This window comes from Corvus moneduloides, chromosome 20 (assembly GCF_009650955.1).
Source record: "Corvus moneduloides isolate bCorMon1 chromosome 20, bCorMon1.pri, whole genome shotgun sequence".
NCBI lineage: Eukaryota > Metazoa > Chordata > Aves > Passeriformes > Corvidae > Corvus > Corvus moneduloides.
Genome location: NC_045495.1, coordinates 7,129,853 through 7,147,695, shown reverse-complemented (window position 1 = coordinate 7,147,695; position 17,843 = coordinate 7,129,853). Strand labels below are relative to the sequence as shown.

The 17,843-nt window shown below is 48.6% G+C and overlaps 1 protein-coding gene across 5 annotated transcripts in view; it reads left to right on the top strand.

The window, feature by feature from the left end:
* The window catches only part of CAMKK1 (calcium/calmodulin dependent protein kinase kinase 1), a 95,795-nt gene that overhangs the window by 28,374 nt on the left and 49,578 nt on the right, over positions 1-17,843 (top strand). For 3 of the 5 annotated variants that reach the window (XM_032129749.1, XM_032129748.1, XM_032129747.1), the window contains exon 2: positions 11,859-12,364. In XM_032129749.1, coding sequence (XP_031985640.1) covers positions 11,936-12,364 — 429 coding nt within the window. In that variant the 5' untranslated portion in view covers positions 11,859-11,935. Of the gene's footprint in view, positions 1-8,619; positions 8,728-11,858; positions 12,365-17,843 lie in introns of those variants that run through there. The other 2 variants (XM_032129750.1, XM_032129746.1) reach the window with 1 other exon arrangement.

The window sequence follows — 17,843 nt, the reverse complement described above, 5'->3', positions numbered from 1 at the left end:
GTGCTAGATCTCCTGGGTCACAGGTGTGGAGGATTTTATCAACAGTTCCTCTCAGAGAATTCAAGTCAAGAGGAATCTATCACTTCCTCAAGAAGTTTTCTAGTTTGCTTTGTCTCTTAATTGCAGAAGAAGGGGGTTTTTGTGTTCTAAAATGTTTTTAAAATTTACCTAACTAATTTACCAATTGTTGCTAGCCTCAAAGACAAAAGAATGGCACTGATACATTATGATATTATAATAATAGTAATAATAATAGTAGTTATAGTAATAATGTTAATGTTTTGCTGTTGTTACTGCACAAAAAGCCCTTCTAGATGAGGATAGTTCAAAAGCTGCCTCCAAGTGAGTCACCTCTCCTCAGTGGCACACTGTGTGCTGCAGTGTGCATCGGTGAAGGGAAGAAAGATGGATGGAGGTAGACCCCACCCAAGAGGATGGATGCAATGACAATTATTTCTGATACTGCCTTGACAAGAGCCCTGCTAGCCTAAGAAAATGCAAATGTAGAAGAAAATGTTGTTGTCCTCCTCTCCTCCTGGGAAAGGAGTCCTGGGATGGCTCCCAGAGTAACTGGGCAGCTCTCTTTGAGACACATGTGAAACACATTTACCCAGACACTCCTGTGAGCATTTCCACATTTTTTAGGCTGAGATTTTCTGTGTTGTTCACACTTTGGCACATGTGTGATCATCCCTTCTGATGTCCTGAGACCACAGTTCAAGTTCAAGAATGTGTTTAAGTGTTTTGCTGGGGTAGAGCCAACGTCTCCATCGCAGAGAGGAGCAGTATGTTGGGAAACTCAGTGGCTGCATACAGACTAATTGTTCTGGGATGCAACCTGGAAGGTGCTGAGCACCCTGGCTGGCAGCCAGCAAGGCTTTTAAACACATGCTTTGCTTCATTTTTTCACGTTGTTGCCAGTCTTGTTCTTTGATTTCTTTTCCCATAGCAACTGGAGAAGGGTATCTGAGTAGCCAGAGCAGTGCAATTAATTTACCAGCGACACCCCGACCTGTATCACAGGGATGTCTTCCAGGATATGGGATACAGCTGTTGGGATCAGGTATTGCTGCCAGTCCCCAAGTCAATTGGCTTCAGAGTCTTCCTTCTTTGCTCTCTTCCTGGGCTTGGGGCAGGCCAGGCTGTGTGAATGATGCTCAAAACTACATTTGTAAACCACATCCCATCTTTCCACATGTCTTTGCTTGCTATTAAATTGCACAGATCATATTTCCTTACCACCCTTTCCTCTTAAACTGTGTTTGCCTTTCCCCTGCCTTGAAAATTTTAGCAGCAAACAGCCAAATGCAGGTTTTATTTGGAAGTGGTATCAGCTGCAGTGGAGCCCAGGGCAGGGAAGAGAGGAGGCTGAAAATCCTGTGGAGGTTGGTGGCTTCTAACTCTTCTTTTCAAGGTTTTGGCTTTGCCTGCTGTGAGCAGGAGGAAGGTGCTGCAGCCCAGGTTGGAGGCTGGAAGGAGCTTTGATTGTGCAGGGAGATGGTCCCGGGTGTGCTGCCGTCGGTACTGGCTGTGTCTCTTCCGTCCTTGTGTCTGCAGCTCCCACAGCTCTGTGTGCCTCACTGGGCCATGCAAGGCAGGACTAAACCCTGGCTTGTCAAAAACTGTCTGGACACCTCCTTGTCAGCAGATTTACTCCCCATTCTGCTCCTGCACTTGCTGACTTGGTGACCAGAAACCTGCCTTCTTCCTCTGCTCCTTTGCAGAAATGATGTGGCTTTGCACCATTTCTGATGCTCGAGAAAGAACCCAGCTGATCAAGTACAATGCACAGTACTTGTCCTGAGCCACAAGAACAGGGGCATGGCTTTGGTGTCCCAGGGCAGCCTGGAGCCTAAGCCTGGGCAGCCTGCGTTCCGCCCGTTCACTGGGGTGAAATTAGGGTGCCCCAGGGTGGCATTTTCACACTCGTGTTTTAACTAAAGCTGCACCTGGGAACTGTTGTTGGTCCTTTGGTGCTGTAAAGCCTTTTTCACTCTGACAAATGCTGAGTTGTCATCAGCCTGAATTTCAGGGATAGCACTGCAGTGACTCAAAAGAACAGCTTTCTCCCCAGCAGCCTTTGCCTGGATAATCTCCAGTCATTGACCTCGGGGCTTTGAAAGTGCATTTAGGCTTAAAGAGCTAAAGCGTAAGGCTTCAAAGGAAGTGGGAAGCCTGCTACCCGTTACATTTCCAAGTGTGGGTTGTGTGTGCATGACAAGGGTAATTATCGGGGTGTACCTGCTTCTGACTCCCGTGGGATCTGTTGTTCATCCCCCAGAGCCTGTTCCCTCTGTACGGAGCCTCTCTGCTGCTGCTGCCGCCTTTGATATTGTGCAGGTTATCTGAGGACATGTTTTCAAGTCCTGGGGTTTCTAAACATGTGAGGATTATCAGAAGATGGGAGTTATCCATGTGGAAATAGAACAGATACTTTGAGCTCTGAATTTGAAGTCCATTTGTCTTGTGGTACAGAGTTCACTGGTTTTGCCTTGCCCTGTGCAGTTCTGTGCTTTGCCCTTTGCCTGGGGCTATGCAGATCGGCTGAGTTGATGAAGACCTTCAGCCCATGGACATTTAGAGATGGATGCTGGGATAATTTCCCTGGTTAAAACTCTTTGCAGAGATCACCTTGAAGAGAAATCTCTACCCGTATTTGAGCTGCTGGGAAGAAGAAAGCCTGCAGTGTTCTGTGCTTACACTTTTATTGTAGATTTGCAGTCCTGAAACAGGTGGAAACTAATGTTTTTAAAATGCTGAAAAGACTTTTCACTGCAGCTGGCTTACAGAACTAAGGAACTTGATATATCCCCTGAAACACCTCCAGATCTCTTAAAGGCAGCTGAAAGCTTTCTCCTTATCTGGGAGGGAGATAAACCTTTAAGACCTGACACGTATAAATGTGAACTTGTTCTGCCTGGTGGCTTGTTCGGTTGGTTGTAGATGCTTTTTAAACAATTGTTTAAACAGTGCTGGTCGGTGCTGTGAGATCTGAGCCTGGCAAAGGTGTTTGATGCGGAATTCTTTTGCTGTGTTGATGATCTGTATGTGTCCTTTCCCAGATCCCACTATGCTGCTCTTAAACAGAACGACCAGCTTTGTTCTGCAGTGGTCTGTTTTCTGTCATTGAATTCTTATATATTGAGCAGCAGCAGGAATTCTGTGAGCACCTGGAAAGCAGAGTTAGCCATGGCAGTCAGTATAGAAGGTGCTAGTGGGTGCAGGGGAGGCAGGCAGGGCTGAGAAATATGCCGGTGAAATGCATGAACTGGGGAGGAGGAAAGAGATGTCCTGGAAGCATCTGGGTGCCGATGTGCAGCTTGGGCTGAGACTCTGCTGCTAAAGCAGCAGCCTATCTGTACAATTCCAGGTGGCTTCTTCCCTCCTCCTTAATTTATTTAATTACTTGTGTGTCTCATGGGCTCTGCTGTGGAAGCAGGATGCAGTCCCACAAGATCAGCTGTTGTGTGCACTTGGTTTCTGTTCCTCAGGGTGACAGGTTGGTGTGTGTGAGAGCTGGCTTGCCTGGCGGGCAGGCTCCCTGCTGCTCCAGAGCCTTCGCTGCAGGCTGGGCTTACCAGGCTTAAAATCCAGACCTTACACTAAAACCAGAGGGTGGGTGCCTTGTGCTGTGGCTGTTCACACAAATCTGTGCATGAGCTCATTGCCGTGAATTCTGTTTTCAGTTCTGTTTCTCTTCTATTCCCTTTTCTTGCTCTCCTTGCCACAGAGGTGCTTTCCATAGGCTGCATGCTGGTGCCGTGGTTGTGCTGTCCAGCAGAGTCCCCCGAAGGCACCGGGTAGCTGCACTGGCTTGGAGACAGGTTTGTTTTGGGTGCCTGCTTCTGCTCCCAAGAGATCAGTGGGGATTTGGCCATTGTGGAGTGTTGGACTTCACCCTTGCAGATTGAGAGGCTGTTCAGGTCCTCTTGATTTCTTCATTTTCAGTTTGTTTATCGCAACAAACAGTGAAACACGTGTCTGTATCATCTTCTGTGGCAATGTTGAGGTTCATTACAGATTGCAGCAGAAGATGGCTCACCTGAGACCAATCCCTTCCCATTAGAACAACCGAAAACTTCTTTTTATAACCTGCTATTTACCTTGCCATGGTACAGACATTTGGAAACTATTATTGCAATGAAGGCCCTAAATATTAAAGCCTCCCTGATTCTGAGGCAATTATTTTGTTCATTAATCAATAGAGCCTGACTACTGCCTTACTTGTTAGTATTTTACAAATAATCTAAGACTTTCAACTTTCACATAATCTGACATTCTCAGTTACTTTTTGAAGCACCCCCTCACTGACTGTTTAAATCCACCTCCAGCAAGCTGTGCTCCCTGCCATGGCTGCCTCCTCTCCTGGGAATCACGCTGCCTCTCAGCCCAGCAAGTGACAGCAAACCATGGCACTTCCTCCTCCTCTTCCTCCTCCTCCTCTTCCCTGCTCATGTTCAGCCCCAGGAGCCTGCTCCCTCCACAGCACAGGTCCTGCACTGACCTGACATGGGACCCTTCTGTGTGAGCTGATGCTGTCCATGCCCACCTCAAGCTGTAGCACCAAGTATTCCTACAGGGGCTGGTTGGGAGGCTGCTTTTCCATTGGATTTATGGGGGTCAGCTTTCCCTGGGCAGCATGCAGGTTGCATTTGGGGTATTTCCTGCACTCATGATGGTGACTGGAAGAGGGGTTGGGGTAGGCAGGCTCTGAGGTCTGAGTTGGTGTCAGCTGAGAGCAGCTTTGGAAATGGGTTTTGTTCTCCTCTGACACCTGAGTAGAGGTCCCCATGCTGTCCAGGCCGTGTGTGCACGTTAACATGCCATAATCCTCCACGTTGCTTTCCCTAGGGTCACTTGGAAGTGAGGCAAAGCACCAAGTAAGGCTGGTGGTCACACAGCAGGACTGGGCTTGGGCTCTCTGCCCACACCAACCTCCTCCATCCTCCCATCCCTCACTGCCACGGTGTCAGGAGCTGGGATCAGGCTGACACAGTGGTCAGGGTCCTTCTCCCACAGGGCTTTTGTGTCCCTTGTCACAAGGGCAAATGGGATTTGTTATAATCTGAGCTCAGGTTGTCACCAGGGTCAGTGTGGAGTTGGGTGCTGGGATGTGCTGGTTTGTGGTCACTTTGGGCTGTTGCAGAGATGGTGAGTCACAGCACTTGGCATCCCTGAAAGCAAATACTCTGGGATATGTGGGCTGAGTGCCTCTCGTTGCCTGTTCCTCGTGCTTTCCCAGCTGTAATTTGCAAAATAAAAGCAGCTCTGATGCTCATACACTGATAAACAGCTTTAAAAGATTAAAGTAGGAGTGAATATAGTCTGGCATCAGGATGTGATGCCCACAAGTCTTGCTGAACCTCTACTGTAAAACGAAGCAGCCAAACCTGTCTTACTGAAGCCATTTGTAGCCAGGGCTTGAGTACAAAGGAGCACAACTTCTCTTCAGTTCTTTTGTGTTGTCCCCACCAAAGACATGGTTAAAACATGCCAACAGAGCTGCACTCAGTTGGATAATGCTCTGGCAGGGCTCCTGTTTCACCTGCATTATCTGGAATGTTTAATGTTAATATCATTCTCGCTTAGACAGACTTGGCATTCCTCAGTGTTTTCTTGTTACAGGAATTTCCTTAAGTAGAAACTTTTTTCTTCAGAGTAATTTTTGGTTGATTATTGCTTATATATGCAATTAGTGTAATTGCATCTGATTATGCAAATGTATTTAACCATATAATTAGAACATGGAGGGATGAAATATAATGGAGTTGGGAAATCTTTTGTAAAACTTTCCAGGCTCGGGACTGTGCGCAAGGTGGTTGTTATCTCTTGAATTGTAGGGTAGACTGGAGATCTTGGTTCAGCATCCTGGCTAGTTTCAAAACATATTTTAAATATGCTGTTAATTGCTCTTAAAAGTGGTTACATGGCCTTCATGGTGAGAAACTTCTGCTTTTCACATGATAATATCAGGAGATCACTGCTGAGCTCAGCCTGTGTCACACATGTGCATCTATACTTTACATCCAGGGTCATGAAAGTGTCAGTCCTTCATCAGATCCAAACCCTAGATTCTGCCTTCAGATGGGATCTCTCAGGGAGAAGAGAGGGAGAACAGGACAAGCACAGAGTTGTGCACCTTGGAGTGCTTGTTGTCTGTAGCTCAGGGGCTGAACTGGCCCCAAAATCCCTTTGGAAAGCACCCTGCCTTGAAAAGGACTAAGGAGGAGGTGGAAGTAGAATGCTGCATTTTCCAGACCATGGTCTGGAGATGTTTGTTGTCATTTGAGAAGTCTGGCAGGAGCAGGGGTCTGAACTTGCCTTTCAGATTTCTCACGCAGTGCTTGAATTGCAAAAGCTGCTGTTCTTTGTCATTCTATGGTTCCTGGTAAAGCTGTGTTCGAGGAGCTTCACACAAGGCATCAAAGCACCTCGCTTTAGATCTGATTTTCAGCTGTGGCACAACAGCCAGGCTCACTGCCAAGAGCTGTGGAGGGAAGAGGGACTGGATGATTACAGCAGGATTGAGTGATTTCTCAGCAAGATGTGCTTGTCTGTGCCCTGAAACAAGAGCCTTGTCAGCCCCAGCACAAAGCAAACGTGTGGGGTGTGTGCAAAAAGCACCAACAGTAAGCTCTAATTTATCATTTAGGTTGTGTTAATGTCTTCTGCTTCTAGTCAGAAATTAGTACCTAAAGTGATTGCTGCCCCTTGCCAGGGAGGACACAGTCCAAATGGGCAGTCTGGTGTACACCTGCCTTGATGATCTCTGCAAGGACTGCAGGGATTTGCTTCTTTTCAGCTTCACAGAGCTGCAACTTCTTGTTGTCCTTTGCCTCTTGCTTTGGGCTGCCTTTTGGCCAGCGATGTCTGAAACTGGTTTTCATAGATGCCAAGAAGCTCATTTGTGTCTTGCAGGCTGATTCCTGGCAGCAGCAGTGTGAGTGCAGATGGGCAGGAGGTAGTCTCACCCTCAGGTGCCCTGCTTGGTGTGCCAGGAGTGGGCAGAGCTGAAATGTTCTGAATTTAATTACTGCAGGAAAAATGAACCCTCTAGCTGCTCTCCCACCACAGCAGTGAGACCCATAAATGGCTGGTGCACGATATCTGAAGTTCCATGTGTTGCACACCACTTGTGGGGTTTGTTGGCAGCTCCGATGTTGCTCCAGTGCTTGCCTGTGGGACCCAGGTTCCCCTCAAACTTCTCCAGACTGAAGGTATTGGAGTGAGCTGGCTGGGCTTGGGGCAAGTGCCTCCAACACACATAAAAAGTTGATGGGCTCAGGATGGGGGGGGTGTGGAATTATCTCCCTCATGTCAGGGTAGCAGTGCTTGGGGAAGTCCTGCAGAACTGGGAGCACAGGCAACACTCCAGGATGGAAATACTCCCAGTCTGTGTTGCTTGGTGTGGGGAGACAGCTTTGGCTCTGGAAGGGACTTGCTGACCTGATATTTCTAAAATGTCATTCGAGGAGCTGTCCAGGACTTGGCAGCCCAGCCCAGGACATGCTGCTTTTCTCCTTAAAGGGAGTTTCTGCCGCTGTTGACAGCAGTCAGAGCGGATTCTTCGTTGTGGCCGTGCTGCTGGGGGCAATGTGTGAAGGAAACACAGGACTGGGTGTGCTGCCAGCTCTGCCCCAGCCTGGGGGCGTTCCTGGGGGGGTCTCACCTGAGCTGATGGATTCTGGTGATGGGGATGATGTCCCCCCTGCAGGCAGCCTGTCCTGGTACATGGATCATTGCACTGATTGGAAAACCTGGCCTGATTCCTGACCTTGCTGGTGTATGGTAAAGCATCAGGGAAAAAAGGGTAAAGATGTTGTGATCTTCGGGACCTCTCTCTGTGACACTGCCTGTGGGTCTTGTGTGGTCAAGTGGTACCTAATGGACGTGCCTGCAGGCAGGGTCTCAGTGTGACATCCCTGGTGCCAGCATTTGAATCCTCTGACTGAGCAGCAGCAGAATCACTGCCTGAAGCCTTTCTGTGCAAATGCTCATTGCAGTTATTATTCTCTGGGATTCTTTTACTGCAAGGGCCCTTGGTGCCTCAGCACGGGGCAGGTGTGTTCTCAGGGACACGAAGGAGAAGCAGCATCATTCCTCTTAACCTGGAACTGCAACAAAGCCATAAAGTCGCTTTTCACAGCCTGTAGCAAAATTGGGAAATGAATCTGTGTTTGCTGAGGCTCAGGACCTTTTATCCTCCCCATCTTTTCTGACAGGAGCACTTCTAGTTAGCCAAGAGGATGGACCAAGCAGTAAACTAGATTTACAATTTTTTATTTTTCAAACAATGCTTTGGAATACTTTATTGAGCAGCAAAACTAATTGCATCTGCTCATCTCCCACATAAAATACAGAGAGATTTTCTCCAGGATCATATTCCTTTCAAAAGGGTTTTTTGTACCATTCTCTGCTCAGTGCCAGTCTGGGAAACATGTGCAGCCATTTGATAAATACACTGTGAAAATCATGGTTGAAGTGGCAGTCTGCCTGCAGCAAGAGGAATAGCTACAGGGAAAAATGGTAAATAAGATATCTGTAAGTAAATTAATTTTGCTCATATAAGCTTGTTTGCAGCTTTGGTTCATGTCTGCAGCATAATCCTCTGCTCTACAGCAGGTGTTCAGTGTTGTGGGGGATCAGCAGGGACAGCGGAGCTGCGCAGGAGCTGGGAGATGGTGGTGGTGGAATTTCTGTTTTGCTGGGACTTCCCATAACAGCAAGGTATGGTTGTGGCACAGCCTGAAAAACTGCGAATCCACCATTGATTTAACCTTGCCGAAATTAAGAGTTGTCTTTTGTACTGAGTTTATGCACAGCGAGGCTGGGCTGCTCGTAACTGATTTGTTTGTTGGGAAATCTTCACTTTCCAATACAGTTTGGAGGATTTATCAGTGAGAAGGAATCCTTCAAAACAGCAGAACCTGAAACAAAGCCCAGCTCTACAGATAAATGGTTATTTTCTTTAAAGTCTTGCTAGATTTTTTAGCCTGCTTTTAGCGGCACTGTATTATTTGTTTCAACACTGTATGGGTCTGTTTGTTTTGATCAGATGAACTGATTTATGGGGTTTATCTTCAGTTCAGTTGTCAATTGGAGATTTATTTTGCAGCCTGTGCTGTGGGTTAGAACTGAGCAAGTTTGCTTCAACTTTTGAGGGGGAGACACCCCGGGTGCCTGGTCTGGGTGGTGAGGAGCTGCTCAGGTGACTGACATGAGCATCACTGTTTGCTGGGCTGCTCTTCCCGGTGCTCCTGGCCTTTTTTTCCTGCTGGCTGAGCAGCATGAGACTCACAAATGTTCAGTCCAGGTGGGTGGTTTGTGGGCTTTCACGCCCAGCCACACAGCAGCACAGGCAGATTCTTCATTCCCCTTGCTCCCACATATGGCGAAAATCTCGTGGCAGGAGGAGGGAAGAAGGTGTAGGAGCTGCAGGCTTCAGCTGCGGATTCATTTTCCTCTTGATGCTGCCTAGGAGTGAGGTGAGCTGTGGCTGTCCAGGGGCTAAAGCTGCTGCAAGGAAAGGCCTCGGGTTTGTTTCTCTATAGGCAGAAGAAACAGCTTTTAGCACAGGGTGGCCTCGGAGGTTTCCTCCTATCCCTTGGGCAAGCTGGGTTAAATGGTGGAAGCATTTTCGCTCCTTCCTTCCCTTCATTTGGAATGATTTCTGTGATGTACCAGCCTGCCAGGAGAGCTACAGCCCAGCCCTGGCAGAGGCTGCAGACAGCAGGGATGTGGCTGGTGCTTTCCTGGCTGTGCAGAGCAGCCCTGGGAAGCCCTGATCTGCAGGCAGGGCTGGAGACTGATTGTGCTTCCCTGGGGCTGAGGAGATGACCTTCCCCTGGAGCCAAGCATGCAGGCATCCCATGAGTGTCACGGGAAATGTGCTGCTCCCCAGGCTCTGGAGTGCAGAGAGAGTGGGGTGACTGCAGACTTGCAGTTGCCCTGACCTGATGCTCCTCGTTTAGCTCAGAAGCTTTCCAGACTTCACAAAAGCATTTTGCAGACAGCAAATCCTTGGTGGGCTTCCCACAAATCCTTTTGAAGGATCCTTGCTGGCTTGCTGGCCTGCAGGCTGTGTTTGGGGGTTTGGGAGAGCAGGGAGGCCTGGCAGAGGGGAGGCTTGTGCTGCTTTGCCCCGGGTTTGTGGGACCACGTGCAGTGTGTGCTGCACAGAACCCCACACCCCTTCCCTTGCTGCTGAGAGCCACCTGCAGTGCCTGCACCCTGGCTCCAAAGGGGATTTGTGCTTTTTCTTTTTCTTTTTTTTCCTTTTTTTTCAAAGGGGATTGAAGTGTTTAAATATAGTTTTAATAGAAGCTTTTAAAGCTGATCTCACCATTTCATTACTGTTTTGAGTGAGTGACACTTCTGTCAATTTGTTTCAAGCAAGCCTGCAGAAAAGACAGGAGGGGGGAAAGGAGGTGAACAGTGGGATGTGGAGAGGAATATCTTAGATGTTGGTATTCCGTTCCTGTGACACTGAGTGCCCAGCGTGTATCCCTATGATTGGCACATGACCTTGGGTGAAGCCTCCAGTCGAGATCTTAATCTGGTTTTCTCATTGATATAAAAGGTTGCTTGAGCTTGGCTGCCCTGGGGGACTCAGGAGGTCATCCCTGTGCAGCTGAGTTCACTATAGTGTGTTTAACTGAGCATTGCTGGGCAGCTCTGAGCCCTGCTCAACCTGTGCTCCTTGCCAAGGGTTGTGTGTGTTCCCAGGCTGATGCTGGATGGGGCTCTTTGGACTCGCTCACCCCCACCCTGTCCTCATGTAAATGAAATGTAGATGCAAGTGTCACCTGACTTGCAGGAGTTTTATGCACAACCTGCTTTGAATACAGAGAACCACAGGTTGCAATATTTCAGGGTTAAGCCTGCTCTGAATTCACTGGATGCAGGCCAGGATGCTGTGAGTAAAGTCAAGTACTCCCCCGCTGTCCCCAGAAGATGGACAGAGGGATGAAATGATGCAGTGCTGCATCTTCAGAGGTGATTAAGTGTTGACAGCCATGTGCTGCAGAGGATCATTTCCTGCTCTGCACTGGGCTGGGAAGACTGAAATCTGTTTTAAATTGAGACTGAAATTAGCATCCAGGAAACAGCGATTCTATGCAGCAGCTTTAGCTTTGTATTGCACTTTGGTGTTCTGTAGGTCTTTTCCCGAGGAAAAGCTGCTTCCCACCATGCTTTAATCATTAAGCATTGTTGATTGTGTAACTCACTATAGTTTTTATACATGGTGGGCAGCAAGATTAACATGTGTTTGCACACAGACTGCAACTGTGTGGGGCCAGGGGCAACCCTGGAACTGGATTTGATTTTAAATTCTGCTTTTGCTGACTATGTTGGAAATGGCAGTGGGGAAGTCGTCATGCTTGGCCATTCTGTGACACTCTCTAAGGGCCTACAGGGCAGCAGAGAGACCACTGGGGAGCCCTAAATGGTTATGGAGTTGTTGTTATGCCTGTTGGGTTTGAGTACATGCCAGAAGCTCTTGTATCCTATAAATAAGAATTCAAGAGGTCGAAAGTTTGACCCTTGGCCCTCAGCTGTTGGGATGCTTCTTCCAGTATTATAAGCTCTGGTTGGCTGTAGGTCTGGCTGCAGAAGGAGAAGTTCTCTTTGGCTGTGTCACTTGTTACAGATCAGATAAAATCTCATTTTTATCTCTTTCCTGTCTAGCTCAATGCCTGGGTTTGCCTTTCAGTCTGAGTGCTTGTACCTTGTTTACAGCCTGCCAGTGTTTTGCTATCACTTTCTGGCATGCTGGAAGAAGTCAGAGATGGCTGTTTGGTTATGTTTGTGTTGAGTGAACATTATTGTTATTTACCTCTGTTTGTGATTCCTTTCAGGTATTTATGGAGCCTTTGAGCACTAACATTGCTGCTCTCTCTGTGACCATCTGAGACCAAACGAGCTGGACACAGCCATGGGGGACTCTGCAGCAAATGCTGTGGATGGAGGCATGGACACACAGACTGAACTGGTGGAGAGAGTGGCAGCCATAGATGTGTCTGTTGTCCCAGACAGAAGTGACCAAAATGGTGAAGAAAATGACACAGTCTTTTCTGATAACATAAAGGACATCCAAAGAAATGGAGTCAGCAGTGACATGGGAATCAATGAACTTCTGCCTTCCCAACAGTCAGAAGATGCTCACTTGAGGCATATTCCCAAGAGACCTCTAACTAGACCTGGTCTATCAAGTAGGAAGTTGTCCCTTCAGGAAAGATCATCAGGAGGTTATTTGGCTTCTAGCAACACTCCAGGTTGTGGCCCTTATGCCACAGGGCCATCACCACGTATAATGAGGAGACCAACAATAGAGTCCAATCGGGTCTCTATATCAGACTCTGAGGTAGGCATGTTCTCCCCTACAGCTGAGGTGTTGAGGTAAGGTAAGTCTTTCTCAGGTGATAATGGGAGCCTTCAGTCTTCTGGAGAAGTGTGTCTGAAAGCAGTGCTATTTCTAAGTGGGGGGAAAAAAATCCCTGGAACCAGTTCCTCTCCATAGGAACTGGAGAGCTGTGCTGGGTGTAGCCGTGGCGCTGACATTTGGCTCCTTTAGCCCTCACCTGCCTGGGATAGTCTTGTTAAGGGACCATGACCCCTGTGTCGTGGTAGCAGGCAGAAGGTCTTTCAGGTTGTTCAGAGAAAGGGCTGTGGCCAAATGACTTTGTTCTTGTGTCCCTGCTGCATGTGCCCTTCAGGAATTCACCAGTCACAGCAGCTTTGCTGATGGTATTTTATGGATTTAAACTTCTGGAGATTATGTATCTGCTATTGTGTTTTGCCATAATTGAAGGCACGATTTAATTTTATAAAGAGCTTAAATGCCTGGCTCCTGTCAGGGTTTTCTTTTGTCTTTAAAGCATTTGTACCAGCAGTGGTAACGGAGGGCTGTGACCCTACTCTCCTTCAGAGGGGTGTCTGGGTGGCTGTGGTTGTTCTGCAGCTGCTCTTCTGGTCCCAGAGCTGCCCTGGAGGAGCTGTGACATGCTGTCAGTGGTTGAGTGTTTTGATGGAAGTGGGTGATGGTTGCAATTCCCAGTGCTGGGGAGGACAGGGAGCAGAGGGGCTGTTCAGACCACAGTGCCCAGTGTCATGATTTGGATGCCTGCAGCAACACAGGGACCCAAATCACTGGAATTTAGATTTATGCCAGTGTGGGTCCAAGGGACCAGGAGCTTAACATCTGTGTGGCTTGGTGTTTCCCTTTTGAGAAGTGGGTGTTTTCCCCTTGCACACCTGGAGAGGATGGTGCTGTGCACAACCAAATCAGGCTTTGTCCTCTGGGGAGTTGTGCAAGTCACATCAGCTGTGGGATGGGTGGTGCATCCCCAGCTGATAGGAGGATACCTGCAGAAGGTGCACTGCAGAGACTGCAGCTTCTTTGACAGCAGCCATATGCTTTAATAAGGGAGGCAGGTAGGGAAAGGAGCCAGTTCTTGGAAGCAGGACGTGACTTGAGTGCCAGCTCTCCCATCCTGCAGTGCTGTGACTGTGCCAGGAGTGAGGCTTTTCTGAAATCTTTCAACATAACTGCAGTCAAGTGTGACTGGCACATTCCCATCTGCAAGCAAATTCAAAGTACTCCATCCTCTTCCACAACACCTGCATCCTGGGGAGCAAGGGTTACTGCCTGGGGGTGGGAAATGCTTGGTTTGAAATGCAGATGTGGAGCCCTTGTGTCCCTGCTCTTGCAGCAGCTCTTTTCACAGTGCTGCCTTTTTCACGGTCACTTTGATATCACCGAGAGAGCAGCGCTGTGGTGCAGCCCAGCTGCACAGCAGAGCTGTGCTCACTGGAAACCATCATTCATATTAATGGAGAATGGCTGTGGTAGGAGTGGGAAGGGGGCCTGGGTGAGCTGGGAACGTTCTGAGGTGGGCACTTGCCCTCACAGAGGTGCTCTCAGGAGCTGTGCTGCTCCTTCCCACCTTACAGGGATAGCATCTGTATCCTATAAGGAACAGAAGGATTAGGAAGATGCATGCCTGGGTAAAATTTGAGGCTGGGCACTGAATCATGAGCAGTGTGTGTCAGGTGTGTGACAGCAAGGGGAGTGTGCAGCCTGCACACAGCCCAGCTCCAGTGTCACCACTGCTTCTGCCAAGTGGCTGTTAAAGGGTTGTTGTGTTGAGAGGCACTGCCAGTCCACATCCAAGCTGTGCAGCTGAGAGACAGCAGGGAACTCTGAAAGAAACGGAGAGCAGGTCTTTTGTTCTCTGTCAGGAATTCTAAAAGTTACCAGGGTCTCCATGTTGAGGCTTTTGGTGCTACTGGGGATAAAATCAGCCTGTGATGAAAAATACAATCATGGTACACTTGGCAGCAGCTGCTGCTGGGTGTCTGTTGGTCACTCGGATACGCAGACCCTCAGTGAGGAGCGAAGCTGGTGGGTCACTGACAAGATCCAGCTCCCCAGTCACAGCATTGCCCTGGCCTGCCTGCAAATGGCTCTGTTCTAGGCAAGCTGGACATTCGTATTCCAGTCAGTGCCTCTCACCTGCTTAAAGCCATTTTGGAGTTGGTTCTTTCCCCTTGCATTGGGTTTCTGGCATCCTCAGTCAGTGCCTTTCAGTAGCAGACCATCCATTGCTCCAGCTCGTGGCCATTGCCTGGGTCAGTTCCAGTCTGTGCAAAGCTGGAGATGGAGTTCAGGAGCATTCAGGCCTTCTCAGTACCCACGTGCAGGCACTGCCTGTCAGGAGCAGGGATGGATGGCACAGCTGCGTGTCACAATTTCCTGTTGTGCTGATAGCCATCTCAGAATGAGTCTGCTTCCCTCTCCAGCAGGATGGCAGCTAAGTTCCTGGCTGTTAGTGGTGCTGCATCCTGGGCTGATCTGGAGAAATAATGGAGAGATGTGCTATGCGGAGACAGAGTATGGGGATACGGCAGAGCTGAATGCTCTCTTACACTGATGAATTGTGGAAGAACGTTGTGTTCTCTTAGAGACACTGCTGAGCTTTTTAATGCTGCTTTAATACTCGTTCACAGGCTGGGAGGAAAACTTCTGTTCAGGTATGAAGAGGGCCAAGAGCTGAAGCTGAGCCTGTGAGGATGAGGGAGGATTTATGCAGTGCCAGCAGCAGGCAGTGAATTGGGGTTGTCCTGTCACTGGGACTGATTCCACGGACACTTGCCTGCTGAGCAGGGCTTGTGGATTTATTATTTAGGCAGGTGGTGGCTCCTGGGCTGGCAGGGCTGCAGCAGGGCTTGTTGTCTCACACAAAGGCTATTCCCAGAGACACTAATTAGCCAACTGCCCTTGGACAAAGAGTTGGCAGCTGCTGGTGTCTTGCAGCCACTGCTGACAAGTCTGGATCTGCAATTTTAACTCTGCAAGCGTTACTGTGTTCTTAATTAACCTGATCTGTCATTTCTCTATCAAAAATTGATCTGTACTTTAAAAAGTTCCCTGTTTGTTCCCCTCCTTTCTTAGATTATCTGTGGCCTAAGGCCTGGAAGGTTCTCTCAGTGCCGCCTTCCCTGGCTGGGAAGCCTGATGGGATTCTGCTGCCTTGCCGCCTATCAGGGCTTTGCTCTGACAAGGGAATGGCTTTGCCTTTAGCTGTGGCACAGAAGTGATTAAGCTGAAGCTATTAAGGGTCCATAAAGCTGCAGAGCTGAGGCACAGGCCTCAGAGTTTAGGTTGCTGGCCCACTTTTCCTCTTGATGTGATGTTCCTGGCTCCTGCTCAGTGCTGGCAGCAAGGGCAAGAGGAGAGGATTTTCCTGAGGCTGCTGAAAGCAGCTTCTGCTTTGCTGCCCAGATGATGCCCTGGTGTTTGTATGTACCAGGGAAAGACTCTCTGAAGCTGTTTGTACATGGGCATCTTGTCACTGTGTGATTGACAGAGCTTGTCCCATCTAAAAGAGCAGGTCTTGGGTCTGTGAAAGGGGAGAGGTGCTGCTTGTTGGAACGTGGCATTTGAAAGCGCAGTGCTGGTGGGTTTGGTTTGGGTTTTTTTAAATTCTGCTGTCTTAAACCAACCTTTTTAGGTAGCCAAGAAAATCTTACTTGAAGAGTGGCCAGGAGAAGAATAAATGATGTCTTTTTTCAGGCTTTCTCCCCAGGCCTGCCAGCACAGTTAATTGCTTTATACAGTCTCTTCTCCAGTCTCTTCCAGTTGAATTTCCTCTCCCTTTCATATGTTCCCTTCCTCTCCCTGCACCCTGGTTCCTCTTGCCCTGGTGTCCACATTTGTCTCTCCAGCCTCTGGGATCAGTAGGAGACTGTTCCAGTTCCCCCTGCCTGGGTGTCTCTGCAGTTGTAGCAATCAGCTGGAGCTATGTGTGCTTCAGCAGGAGTGGAGAGGATGAGTCAGGCCAGTGCCTTCTCCCTCCTCGGAGATGCTCCTGGCCTGCAGATGCAGGGAGGAGAAAGAGCTGACAAAGGGAATTTTCCTATGCTGGATGTCCATGGCTTACTGCAGAGGCATGGAAAATAAATCACGGCTTTGTCCTTTCTGTCCTTGGCTTTCCCCGTCTTTGTCATAGCTCCCTGCTTGTTTGGCCAACTGGTTTGAAGCAACTGGTGTCAAGAGCTGAGAGGCAGTGCCTTGGTGCTGGGCTGATCCAGGTCTCACACTCCTCCAGGGCCTGGGAGCTGCCTGGTTTTCTTCACAGAGTGATTCCCTTGCCATGCACAAAGGTAAACTCAGGTGGGACCAGGGCAGAGGCAGGAACTGAGCTCCTACTCAGCATGGGCTGAGAGCTTCCCCTTCCAGCCCCTACGGGTCTCTGAGATTAATTTCTTCTAGAGGCCTTACTGTGGTGCTCAAACTAGAGCTCTTGAAAAGATTAAAGATACCTGGAAAGCATTTCTTCAAAGAAGGCTGCCCCACAGGCATTGCTAATTTCTTTTCCTTGGACTAATTAACCTTTATTTAAAGTTGCGTTTCCAGCTTGTCTAAGGGTAACGTCTGAGAGAAGGAGAAAGCCCAAAGCTGCAGCTGGGGAGGGGCTGGGGAGGGTCTGCCTTGGTCCCACGGGTCCCAACATCCTCCTCACTCTCCCAGTGATATCCCAGGGACCCAGCAGGTGCCCAGGCTCCTGCATCAGCTCTGGGGTCTCGGGTGGGTGAGCCCCAGTGCTGAGCCCCAGTGCTGTGCTCTCTGCCCAGCCATGGCCAGTGCAGTGCAGCAGGACTGGGCTTTCTTTTTGCGCTTCTTTTTGGATGTTGTTTAAAAATCTGTTTATTTTTCTTACCACCATGAGGGCTAGGCTTCCTGTCTATCCTTGTCTGTCCCTGAACAGCTGTGTAATTTGAATTCATTGCTGCCTTTAATACCCATTTTCTGGCTTTTATTTTCGTTTTGCCTGTTTTCAGAACTGCCTTCACTTCCCTTTCTAGGCAGGATGAGTTTAAACCAGTGTTTCCTCATTTTTCTTCCATGTTTCTCTTTAAAGTGTATCTCTGAATTGCTGAAAATTCTTTTCAGATTGGGGAATTTGGCTTTGTTTAGGGGGCAAAATTCTCCATTATATATGTATTCTCCTTTATATGTATGTAGGCAGTCTGATTGTTTTCAGAAATGTCTGATTTTGGAAATCAGCTCTGGTTCTCCCTTGCCATCCATGCATCTCCCCTGGGACAGCAAAGGCTCAGTTCTCAGTTTCTCAGGGTTTCTGTCACCCAGTGGTGGCCACAGTGGATTTCTGGAACTGGGTCTGGGCTCTGGACTGCACTGTGCTTTATGATTTTTGGCCGATTTTTGTCTTCTGTGGCATTCATTCCCCCTCCCTTTCCTCTCTTGACTAATACCTTGGACATGTTAACAAAGGGGGCATCTTGTTTTTTAAGGCAAAACAATTCCTGCACACTTGGAC